The 13,310-nt window shown below is 38.6% G+C and overlaps 1 protein-coding gene across 4 annotated transcripts in view; it reads left to right on the forward strand.

Moving 5' to 3' along the window:
* The window catches only part of LOC141791267 (connector enhancer of kinase suppressor of ras 2-like), a 46,093-nt gene extending 33,224 nt beyond the window's left edge, over window positions 1-12,869 (forward strand). For all 4 annotated transcript variants that reach the window (XM_074671548.1, XM_074671549.1, XM_074671551.1 and 1 more), the window contains exons 15-22: window positions 116-294; window positions 390-463; window positions 1,830-1,901; window positions 2,148-2,215; window positions 5,245-5,345; window positions 5,432-5,918; window positions 11,255-11,454; window positions 11,538-12,869. In XM_074671548.1, coding sequence (XP_074527649.1) covers window positions 116-294; window positions 390-463; window positions 1,830-1,901; window positions 2,148-2,215; window positions 5,245-5,345; window positions 5,432-5,918; window positions 11,255-11,454; window positions 11,538-11,585 — 1,229 coding nt within the window. In that variant the 3' untranslated portion in view covers window positions 11,586-12,869. The remainder of the gene's footprint in view (window positions 1-115; window positions 295-389; window positions 464-1,829; window positions 1,902-2,147; window positions 2,216-5,244; window positions 5,346-5,431; window positions 5,919-11,254; window positions 11,455-11,537) is intronic.
* The last annotated feature ends 441 nt before the right edge of the window (window positions 12,870-13,310 follow it).

Genomic DNA, 13,310 nt, shown 5'->3' on the forward strand with positions numbered 1-13,310 from the left:
CCGAAGAACGCTAACTTGAGTGCTCGTGTTTGTTGAAACCATAACATGAACAGGTGTTACAATAATAGAGTTTCTAGCTATTCTCATGGTTCTGCTCCCCTGCTGGCATCCACAGGTGGCAGTCCTCTAGCGTCAATCAGCAAGAGGAGGATTTCCTGCAGGGACCTGGGCCAAGGAGACTGTGAGGGCTGGCTGTGGAAGAAAAAAGACGCTAAAACTTATTTCTCTCAGAAATGGAAGAAGTACTGGTTTATCCTTAAAGACACTTGCCTGTATTGGTACATGAATGAGGAGGTGAATACTGTTTTTCTTTCTTTAACTCACTCACATCATTAAGCTTTTATTCATGGTGTCAAACTTTGATTTAACTCTGCTTTTGCTCTCCACAGGATGAGAAGGCAGAGGGTTTTGTGAGCCTCCCAGAATTTAAGATTGACCGTGCCACTGAATGCAGAAGGAAGTAGTGAGTACTTATTTTTATATATGCACGAAAACCCAACTCACTAATGTTAAAACAATCTCTTCCCTTTAAAGCCCCTGCTTGGAGTTTTAGCTTGTTAGTGATTGATTAATGATTATTAATTTCTCTACATGACCTAAAAAAGAAAACAAGATTGTCCTATGGTTTATTTCATTACCAAGTGATTAAAAGTGTTTGAAACCTCTGCTGTGGCTCAGTATCACTGAAACCCCACTGCAAAAATTTTTTATTATTTATACTTCAGTGCCAAAGATTTGTGTAACTTGCATAATAAACATTTTAATGGAAAGGATTAGCTTTTTTGTTTACTTTATCTTATTTTATCCAAAATTAAAGCTTAGTAATTTGGATTTAGGCCTTTGCTTATCAAGTTTCATTTGCATGCCTCTGCAAACCCACTGCAATAGCATCTTACCTCCACCACATATCACATTAATAGTATGAGAGCATTTGAAAGCATCATTGTGCACATGCAAACAAAAGCAGACCCACTCTGTAAAATATAGCTCAGTTACTAGAGGACGAAAACCTTCACAGCTGAACAATAAGGTCAGTAGATGGGTGAATTTACCAACACTGATTATATCTTTGGTTCATCAGCAGTCCATCAGTTCAGCATTATCTCAGAAAAATTCAGGATCTAATCTCAAGGAACCCAAACAACTGCATTTTCTTAGGATTTCAGCATCTCTTCTTTGGATTCATCCTATGGATATAAATTCTAATTTTAGGGTCTGAAGGCGTTCTTCTTTGTGTTCATCCTCTTGCATTCTTTGGCTCCCCACAAATAGGCAGGAAGTAATATGACTAACCTTTGTGCTATTTAGGGAAGCTCATGTAAAAAACCCACAAAGAGGGGGTGGGAGACACGGAGATTGTCATTGCTTTATTTGAACAGGGGACTTCACATGTTTCTTACAGACCTTTTGTTTCTTTTACAGTAAACTTTCACTCGAGCGGCTTTAGGAGCATGTGGTGGCTCTGTTCTTGACTGATGGCTTAAATGCCTGCACTTTCAGAGGTTCAAAAGCCACCTTAGTGGGTGTTATGTTCTGTAATCACAGCTTATATTCATATATCCATCTTAATTCTGCCACTCAGCTTCAAGGTGCAGGCTTGTTTACATGCACACTCGCACAGCCAGGCTACAGTGACTCAGATTTTCAAACAGCTCCAAAAATGAGTGAATTTAATATAGGGTCTTGCTGTTTTGTGTTCCTCTGAATTGCTGTATGTGTGATCAGCTCCAGTTTATTACAAGAGGCAATTTTATTTATATGTTAATGTGAACTATATGCTCCTCCTCCGTGCATACATATGATTAAATTTACCCTTTGTTCCCTTTCAGTGCTTTCAAGGCTTGCCATCCAAAGATAAAGACCTTCTACTTTGCAGCAGAAAATGTAGACGACATGTCCCGGTGAGTTAATGGGGCTCTGATAGTCAAGCTGTAATCCCCCCCCCCCAACATGTGTGACCACATATAAACTAGCCGGAAATTGAACCACCATCATCACTACCACCATACTGCCCACTCCTCTTAAAACAGAGCAGTTTTGTAAAGTGATTGACAGGACACCTCCCACGCAAACAAACACACATAAGCACAAAATGTTGTAAAGGATGTCAAACTGCTGTGCGTCATGACTCTGCTTCTCTCCCACAGGTGGCTAAGTCGTCTCAGTATGGCTGTGGCTGGGTACTCGGAGCAGGAGAAATTTTGCCATGACCAAGGTGAGATTAGTCACACACTGTGTCGTTGTTCGTGTCCAGGTATCTGGGTTTTTTCTGTCCTTTTCTGGTCAGCTGTTAATGAATAAACCGCTGACATTAAGAATATAAAGATTGAGATACAGTGCCAAATGCAGTGATAACTATATCATGATTTCTTTCACAGCTCTGCCACAGTCATTTCCCATCAGCATAAAATACTGCAAATAAGTATCTTAAAACTGCAGGCTTTGTGATGTTGATATACAAGTAAATTATAATATATGTGAATACATAAAGGCAAACCAATACAATAAAGATTAAAAAAGATAAATATAAGATAAAAGCTTTTTTCTACACTGCAAAAAACTAAAGTCCTATCAATTATTGTTGTCTTATTAAGTAAAAATTGTCTTATTACACTTGATATGAGAAACATTCATGTCTTGCTTTAAGTTATTTAAAGACAAAAATTAGGCCTGAATTGCTTGTAAAAAGTAAAAATAAAAAAAAAACGCCAATGCAAAAAGAAGAATTAGGTGGAAAATTTTTTGAAACTAGAATATTTTTTCTCTTGTTTCATTGGCAGATTTATTGTTTCTAGTTAAAGGCAGTTTATACCTCATTTTTGTCTTAAAATAACTTGAAACAAGACATTTTCTGGACTGGTCAGGTGAATGTGGCTCATTTAAAGTAAGACATTTTCTTCTGAAATAAGACTGAAATAAAACTTTCTGCAGTGTAACAATAGGTTTTAAGTAATGAAATAAAACAGGGGACTGATTGTGCAGTTCTGATCTCCTTCTGGCTGCTCCAAAGTCTAGGAGCTCTCACAATGAAGACTATATCCCCTTTGGTCTTTAATCTAGACTTTAGAACAACAGTTAGGGCGCTGCCAGAAGATCTCAGGCTGCGTGTGGGTACATATGGGGATAAAAACTCGTAAATAAAGTATGGCGGAAGTCTGTGTTGGACCTTGAAAGAGATTATAAGAATCATAAAACCAATACTAAAAGCAGCCTGCAGGCAGTGTAAATCAGCTAAAATTGCACTACAAAAACTGACATCTTATCAAGTCCTTTCACCTTATTTTTTTGTAGAAAATGTCTCTACATCTAATATAAGCCACATTTACCTGACTAGTCCAGAAAAATGTCTTATTTCAAGTTATCATAACACAAAAATGGAGTCTGAATTGCTTGTAACAAGTAACAAAAAAAAAACGCCAACGGAAGCAAAATAAAAGTTACTTGTTTGAAGAAATTATTCTAGTTTCAAGCAAGTTTTTGCGCAAAATTTTGTTGTTCCATTGGCAGATTTATTGTTTCTTGTTACAAGCAATTCAGACCTAATTTTTGTCTTTAAATAACTTGAAACAAGACATTTTTCTGGACTTAACAGTTAAATGTGTCTCACATCGAGTATAATCAGATAATTTTTACTTTAAATAAGACAAAAACACTTGATAAGACCTAAGTCAAGTAGAGGGAATTACAGATATCAAGACGGGAGGAGATGAAGGCATGAACAATTTTTTTCCAGATTTTGTGGTGACATTAAAGACTCCTTTGCTACATTATTGAAAACACACTGAAGTCCATATCAAAAAAATGGCACCAATTAGATAATAAAGTAAAGGAAATCTCATTAGCCTTTTAGATCCCTGTTTAAAGATAGAAATGTCTTATGAGGGAAAACTGATTGGCATTTGATTGATCACAGATTTCATTATTTGACTCAAAAGCTCTAGATACTTAAAGCTCTCATTAGGAGTTTTTAGCTGGTGATGAAACAGACTGACACTTGATAGATGCAACAAATTGACCACAAAAGCAAACAGTACTCTTAGTATGATTGAGTTCTTTAATGCTGCTTTTATCTCTTGAAACTGATACAGGATAGGAGACAACAGAAAATGAATTCTATGCTGCAGAAGAAAGGTTTTTTTTTATTAATTTTCCAAAGGTAGGACACAGGAACAAAGAAATATTTGACCACTCAATATAAATTACACCTACTGAACAAAACCAGAAAAAAGAGAAGAGGTAAAACTTTGTCAACAGTGGATGTCGAGTCAGCAAAAACTGCAAGTAGCTTGAAAATCAAATAAACTTTGAATAAATGTATTTCAAAAGAAAGAAAAAATGACTTTTTGACATATTTTCAGAATCAGTTTTCTGGTTTTGCTGACTTTTTTTAAGACTGACTCTATTTTTTGAACTTCATTTCCAAAGGTTTGTTCAAAGTTGGAAGAAATTAAAGGCAGCAATAAATTATTTAAGAGCATCACCAAAACACTGAACAGAATTGTGTGACTTGACTAAAAACCCAGCAGGAAATCAAGTCCCAAAAGAGGCACGTCAGCAAATTTCCAGAGGATTCTTCATACTTCTCCTCACTACACTTCACATCTGATTCAAGCCGCTCTGCTTTGAGCTGAATATGCTAATTTTAGGGGCCAGGGGCCTGCGTGATATTTTAATATTCCCATGTTCTTTGGCAACCTTATATGGACAGGAAATAATGTAACTATCCTACGTAGAAACTCTGCATAAGTGGGCGTTGGGTGAAATAAGGTTTTGTCATTGGTTTGATGATGAGGGGGCTTCATGCTGCACAGACAAGTTGCTAAATCAGATCCTTAACACCTCCAGAAGACTTAACAGGAAGTTCTCACTTCTGAGATTCCTCCCTCTTCACACTCAGCTTCAACAGCAGTCAGACCAAACTTCACACCTACACCACACCGACGCTGCAGCTACACCTTTCAGAACGCTTAGTCATGCCAAGACCTGATCTTTATGACCAGATACAGCAATTAAAAGCTAAATCTGTGATAGAGTGTAGATTTATATGACTTCTATTAGCTCCAAAGTCTCATAATTAATGGTGAGTCTGGTTTAATGAAAATCTGGGAGGAGAGGGTGTGAAGCAAAGGGGAGCATTTTTCATGCACATAGTTACATAAGGCTCTCCTTTCTGTTGAATTTTAAAGACTTTGTTTTTCTCTCTGCTGTAGAGATGATGGCATGATTTATTTTTGTGTGCGACAGATTACTGGAGTGAGAGTGATCATGAAGACATGGAGATGACTTCCATGCCCAAGCAGGACAGTCCCCCACCACCTTATGACACCTTTCCTCGAGCATCCTCGGTAAGTCTGACAGTTTTATAAGGTAGCTACCACCCCAAAGGGTAAAGTGTCTCCTTCATACTAACTAACCATCTGTCTGTGTGCAGGTGAGTCCCTACCTAGAACCCAAACGCGGCCATCTCTCCTCCTCTGACACATTCCAGTCCCGCTCCTCCTATGACGAGTTCCACTCTGAGGCTCTGGATGGCAGCAGCAACAACAATGGGATCTCCCCTGGGCCGAAGTCGAGCAACCACAGAAACTCCTGGCAAGATAAGATGGAGAGCAACGCTCAGGTGCACTACCTGCAGACATTTCCTGTAGAGGACAGCCTGCTGTCTGAGGACAGGGACCAGCTAGCAATGGAGTACCGCAGACAGTCCACCCTGCCGGCACAGCGCAGCCTGCTGCAGGAGCAGTACAGAGCCCTACCTCTTCCACTCAGAGCTAGCATCGACTCAGATGCAGGAGGGAAACCCCGCAGCTTTACGCTACCAAGAGACAGCGGGCTCCATGCCATCCTGGCCGCCACTGCCGCGGCATCTGAACAGAGGGAGCCTGAACACTACCAACTGGAGCACCCCAGGGACACTGGTCAGAATCTGAGCTCTATATCTCTTTACACAACAAACATTTAAAGGATTCATTGGCAGTGTAATGTAGCCATTAGAGGGAAAGTGTCATATCCATTTCACATTAATCAACAACAATTTTCATTATCCAGCAAGCATTTAAGCCATCTCTTCGACTGTAGTGGATTACTTCATGGGATAGTTTTTGCACCTTGTGATAGAATAGAATAGAATAGAATAGAATAGAATAGAATAGAATAGAATAGAAAATACTTTATTTATCCTCAAGGAGAAATTCAGGAGTCACAGCAGCAATCAAGAAAACAAAAGTAAGTAAGTCCATAAGAAAATAGATGATGACAGCTTGTCCATCATTCCCCAGTTCAGCCAGCCTCCACCTCCACAGGGTCCAGGACTGAGCTTCTCCAGCAGTCTGTTTAGTCTCTGTCTCCTGGATCCTGTCTGCTCACAGCAGGTGAAGTTCTTCCAATGTGGCGCTGGTGTCTGCTGTTAGCTCTGTTAGCCATGTCTGTGAATAGCAGATGCTACTCTGCCCTCTAGTATTCCCCCTGTTGCTGGATTAGCATGGCTAGCTTGTCCATAGATAGATAGAGAGATAGATCTTACGTTCCCAATAACGATGGATGGAAGGACAGGTCGATGTCATCACTTCTTAGCTCACACCTGAGAACCAGCACGTTGTCCTCACCTCCTTCTCCTCACCTTGTGGGGAAAACATGTGGCCTTGCACCAGTTAGCATTGACATGCTACAGGCTGCTAACTACTAACAATGCAGCCATGGTCACATGTAGGATCTCCAGACAACCATGGGAGCAAAAATAGTAAAAATATCACTGAAGACATAACCAGTTTGGTGTCTATGACCAACAATGAGCCGAACAAAGTAATGATCCACTCCAAATGCAAAGATGACAAAAAACAGACGAAAAAATTACAAGAAATGGACAAAGAAGAGAGAGCTGCTGAAACAGGCAGCCACAACCAACAGGGCAGCGCCTAGCAACGAATGATGAAATGATAATGAAGACATGAGAAATGAAAGATCTACAAAACTAATATTCAAAAGGTTCAGAAACTTATTTACAGTTATATTTTCCTTTTATCATAATGGTCAATTACTTATTTTTGGGTTAGTGTTAACTTCAGATGTGTGAGTAACTCTTCTTGATAGAAAATGTGTAAACCACTGTTTGGCAGATTGGAAGGTTGGTAGGTTTCTAAATAAGTGGGAAAAAAACATAAATGCATAAAGTACCGTTTCCTTTTAGGGACCTTTATTTGGCTAGGAAACTCTGTGAAATTAAAAAATATATTTACCAAGGGTGTGCAAGATATGCAGCAGCTCAGTGACTAAAGATTCTGACAAACATCACAAAAATGTATGATTCGGATCAATAAAAGGACACAAGTTAAACCAGCAAACATTTGTCAAAAACAACCACAATCATACTGTTAATATTTCAAACAGAACATCTGATCACCGCAAAACCTGAAATTAAAGCAAGTCTTACTTATTAGTTGAGAGTGTCTCATTAAATTTTAGACCTAGTCCATAAAATGTCTTGTTTTTGAGATATTAAAAGTCTAAAATTTCACCTGAATTGCTGAAAGGTTAAAAGAAAATCTTTCAAATGAGGTAAAAAAAAATGACTTGTCATTATTCCTGAAATTATGGTACTGTCTCAATACAACAAACTGTGAATTAGTCGTACTCCAGTTGCAGATTATTTATTTCCCTTTTACAGGATATTCAGATGCCATTATGGTCTTTTAATGTCTTGAAATGAGACATTTTCTGGACTTGCCAGGTGAAGGCAGCTCATATTAAGTCTAATAAGACAAATTATTTCTAAAAACGAGACTTAAACACTTGCTTAGACTTCAGTTTTTTCAGTGCAGTCGTGTTCTCTCATAAGCACCTTAAAAGCTTTGAACGAGGCCCTCAAGTGTCTTCTGGTAATTTTGTTCCAAGTGAAGGGAGCAGCAGACTGAAATGCATTTACCTGCGCTCAGCTCTGACCTTTAGAAGAAAATAAGAAGAGGTTTTAGGAAAGATAAGTACATGTACTCTTTCTAACTGATGTAGGATAAAAGGCACGAAGGAAGCAGATTCAAAGTAAGAATACACCGCCGTGCTGAGAAAGGAAGACAAACCAAGACGCTCGTACAGACGACAGCAGGCAGTGATGAGTGCTGGCTTTGAAATGAGTGATGGACCTCACTGCTCCACACTGCATAGTGTCCAGACTCAGATTATGTAAGCTTAAAGATGAGACATGTTCTGTATCTCCAAGACATCACCATCGTCCAGGACAGATGATGGACCGGATACAACAAGTCTCTTCAGCTGCTGTGAATGCTGTGCTAAAAAAGATTCATAGACTGAGTACCAGGCTATTTTAGGAGAAATAATTTACCCTGAGAGGTGGAGACTGAAGACTGCTGTGGATTAAATTTAAAAAAAGGAAGTTTATGGTAAAGAGAATGCTTACGACTGAATGTAGCCTTTTTAGTAGATGAAAAGAGATTTTAAATGAGCTGTCCATAGTTCCTGCTTCAGATGCTCTACATATGACTGAGTTTGTCTGGAAACCAAAAAAAAGAGACCTAAGTTGCCCTCCATGTCCCAAACTTTGTCAGCTTCTCATACACATACTGCTGGGTAGTACGCTTTTTACTCCATCAGAAAAATTGTCTTGAACTCTGATCATCATCTATGAATCTGTCACTATCTGTGGCCCATCAGTCTGAGCTCTGCTGCAGCTCAGTTGATACGACATCTCTTCAGATGTGCAGAGGATTATGGGTCAGACTCACCAGAAAAGCATGTTGACGTACATACTGCAGAACAGGACTTGATATAGTGCATCATGTAATTGAAGAAGTCTGATATGCTACTTTTCACTTACACAACACACTTTACCACATGGAAACATGGATATTAAAACACAGCCCCTCTCTAAACATTGAGAAAAGAGAATCTGGTTTCATGGAAAGCAGAAAAAAAGTTGTGTTGAATGAGAAAGGTTACTTAATGTTTTGTGAAAAGTGCAGGCATCACACTCTGAGCTATATTTTCTCAAAATGTCATTTCTCATCTGTTTAGTGTTACATGCAGATTTACTGTTTAATCAGCACAGTCTTGATCAAGTGTGCCTGTTTGTCATCAGTTATTTCATTAAAGCTTCGAACATGCAGTCAGAGCCAACAAATGTCAGAGGTTGAATACCCGCTATTATTGCTTTATTGGATTGGATTTGCAGCCAGCCCATTTTCAGCCCCTCTGAGACCTCCAGGGCAGTTGTCTAAGTGAGATGAAATTTAGTGTCTTATTTGATTGTGATTTATGCTGGCAGTCCACTCTCTCTCTCACACACTCACGCTCACTCCTCCTCTCTCTTTTCGTGTGTCTCTCTTGCTCGATCGAGATGTCACTGTGCCTCTCGGCAGTGTTTGAATGGTGGAGCGAGGAGGAATCCTTTCAGCCCATGTTAGTGTTGAATCCTGAGCAGGATAAAGAAACAAGCCTAAGGGTCCTTTCTTCTTGTCCTCATTTATCTACTGCTCCACTGTTCACTCTCTTCACCACTGCCTGTAAAGACAAGAAAGGAGCACAAAACAGGCGCAAATAAAGCATGATACATTTCAAAGCCCAGCCCCAGTGCTTCACGAAGAACCACTCGACTTCAAAAACACAAAATAAAAGGATGGTGAGCAGCCAGAGACCTGCTGTAGTTCCAGTTTCATGCCAACAGAGGGCAGTGCGATTAAACGGCAGGCTGGAGGAGCCCTGGTAGTTTTTAGACTGATTAATGAGCTGTGCACTAAGAGTTTGAAGACAGAGAACTGCCGTTTGAAATATGTACATGATGAATTTGCAGAAAAACAAAACAAAATCATGTACAATATCAGCCTGTTTTTTATGGGTTCATTCATCGTTTAAGTAAATTGAAGGGGCATAAGGACATGAAATATATATAATCATTCACATCAAGGGCATGAAAAAACAACCTAAAATTAAAATACAGAATAGATATTTGTTGTGTTTTTAGAAGTTATAAGCAGTCACTGCCGAGCTTTCTGCGGCGGTTAATTGTCTGTAAGCAATTCTTACCTTGCTTACAGACACAGATTAACCTTCAGATCTTACCTTGAAAGGAATTCTGTTGGTAACACTGGTGATCTGGTTGTGAAGATGTGTTTGCAAGGCTAACAAGTGAGCTCAGTCGAGAAAAAAAAAGGAAAAGTGCAGCTGTCCTAATAAGAGATGTGAAAAAATAAGATGTATATATTTAACCTGGCAAAAATAACAGGTATGAAGTGATGTTCTTAGACCTTCATCTGGTCCGGCATCAGCTAGCTACTGCTAATGAAAGAACACTCCATGCTCATTGTGTAGAAACAAAATGACATCATTTTATTCATGGGAAGATTTTATTTAAAAAAAAAAAAAAAGATAATGCCTGACTACCCACTCTGGTTTACATCAGCAAGCTACTGCACATGGGGACCTGAGTAGGTTGTAATCTTAATACAGAAGATCGTTCCTCCCTGCAGCCACCAGAGTCTTCAACTCTTTAATATTTGGAAGATGAGCTACAAACCAAATGAATTTCCCTTGTGGGATTAATAAAGTATTTTTTATCTTTATCTTTTATCTTTTTATCTTTTGTATAACTGCGTTTTGAAAGGTACTACATAGATATTTTTAATGTTTATTATTATAATAAGTAATAACTGGCCAAAAGAGCACAAAACCAAACTTAACATAATTTGTCACTGTCAAAAAAGCTTCTTCACTGTTGACACAAATTTAGAAAATGTAGAAGATATCCTGATTTTAGCATATCTGTTGTAATGGTATGTATCTGCAGTGTGGTGTAAGTCATTTTAGCTTAGTACGCTTTGTCCACAACTTTATGGAACACACAGGCGGAGCGTCATCTCAGTCTTTGCATGTCGCCTGAACACACTTACACCTTGGCACTCACATCAAAGAACAATTTCATCTGAAAAACTCCACAGCTACATTTCTTTCCAGGAAAATGTCAGTCAGGATAATTTACTGACCTTGCTTTTAGCTTTTTCCTGACCCACTCTGCCAACCACTTGTTTGCTCGGCTCTCTGCCATTTCCTGCCGGGCAGGTAACAGTCAGATTGTGTGAATGTGTGGGCAGTGAGAGTCTGCCTACAGGTTCATATGCTGGTTTAGTGAGAGATTCCCTTCTTAGATGATTTTGTTGAGGTTTATGTCCATGAAATGTATTTGATGGACTATATCATTTTTAGGTTTAGGTTTATTGAAATGCAACTCTGTTGGTTTTCTTCTGTGCAGGCCGTCGGCGGGACTGCAGGATGCAGGCAGACTCTCTGGGGGATCTGTACCGGGCTCTGGAGCAGACCAGTCTGTCCACCTCAGCTGACCACAGATCAGCCAGCCGCCTCGAGTACAAGCGCTCGTTTGTCCGCAGAGTCAATGACCCCCTGCTCAATGACAAACTTCATCGCCTTCGGGTCCTCAATAGCTCACTCAAGGTTCGAAAACTTGTCCTTTAATCCTCAGAAGTGTTTGGTTTCATGAGGTATTAATAACATGCACTTTTTTTCCCTCTGTGCAGAATGTCCCTCTTCAAGACACACACCGCTCTTTGGGTTATTTAGGGTGAAGATCAGTGTGTTGATTCAACCTCAAACATAATGCCTCTGCCTGTGCCTCACACAGCCGACATCCCTCTGCTGGAGATAAAAGGCACAAAAAACATCTTTCCCCTGCTCGGCTCTACAAATCCTTTTCTTTTTGCTCTCCCTCAGCCTCACTTACTGTGCAGGAGTATAAAGACCTATTCTCCCTCTGCACCTATTCTCCTTCTCTTTCTTTTCATGTATAAAATATTAGGGCTGATACAGAAGGCAAAAAAAAGGAGTTCTGGGTTGATCAAAAATCTCACAGACTCACAGGGTTTGAGACAGGGTTTAAGCACTTTGCATTTGTGTCCAATGCTATTTGGAGCGCTTTGTAAATCATCGCTGTTGTGCATGGCCATCTCCTCTCGCTTCTGTTCTCAACATTATGCTGGAGTTGTGTACAGCCGCTCAGTTAGCGGAAGCTCTTTTGGATGTACACAACATTTTGTTATGCATGTGTGTATGATTTGAGGGTGTGTTTGTTCCATGAGTGTACAGGATGTCAAGCATTTATATAAATATTTAATATTACATTACTACAGTGTCCACACAATGTTTTGGGGTACTTATACAAATTATAAATCAAGTGCTGTGCCTCAGTGATTGTGAATGTACATTGTACTTTTCTGAGACAGACTAGAGATGATACAGAAAGCAAGCTATTCCTCAAAACAGGAGCACAAAAACAGGACAGTTGGCAATAATGATAAACAGTATTGTAAATTACAAAGGAATGATCAGAATAGATGTCTATTTTTGTATGCATGCCATCTACCTAATTGTTTGTAAATCAGTTTTGTATTCAAAGTGTGTTGGAGAATTCTTGTGTTGACCCATCTCCCCATCCCCATCCCCAGCACTGCTTTGTGTTTTCAAGACTTATATCACTATTTCACCCTGAAAGTGTTGGCCACAAAAAGACAAATATCTGTATTTATTAAGTGTTTAATGTAAAAGCATGCTTTATATAACTAAAATACATTACCATGCCACTGGGAGTTGACTGACATTGCACAAGTGGGCCGCATTGTAGCTCCATGACTTTTTTTCTAAATTAAATGAGGTATGGCATGGGCACATTGTTTAGAGTCACTGTTTATTGATTTTGTTCCTCACAATGAAAGTTAACATTGTATTTTTAGAAAAGTAAGCCTGGAACCGAACGGAGTATGACTCAGAGAATAAAATGCAAATGTAATATATTTGCCTCAGGCGTTATTTTACTGTAAAATGTGTGAAATCAAATGAATAAAAGTAATCCAGAGGAGGAATAACATTTGAGAGGAGTGTTGTTTACTTTCACACACACATATATATATATATATATATATATATATATATATATATATATATATATATATATATATATATATATATATATATATATATATATATATATATATATATATATATATATATATATATATATATATATATAAAGCAAAAGTTATAAATATTACATACAATAAATCTATCAGGAGGAGAATGAAAGAAATTATTCCACCTTTTCAGGTTTAAAGGAGTTAAGTGTATTTTAAAGACAAAGAGAAATGTCGTCTAACTTTGCAGACATCAGTGTAATGACAGAAAAGTGCTGATTTGTTTCTACATTTGTGAAAATAGAACCATGGAGGTAAATCCCTGAAAGAACATCTAGCAAAATGTTACACACACATTATACAACCCTTATTTATGTCATAAATAAT

This window comes from Halichoeres trimaculatus, unplaced genomic scaffold (assembly GCF_033239565.1).
Source record: "Halichoeres trimaculatus isolate MK-OKI-2021-1 unplaced genomic scaffold, fHalTri1.1 fHalTri1_scaffold_6, whole genome shotgun sequence".
NCBI classification, from domain to species: Eukaryota; Metazoa; Chordata; class Actinopteri; order Labriformes; family Labridae; genus Halichoeres; species Halichoeres trimaculatus.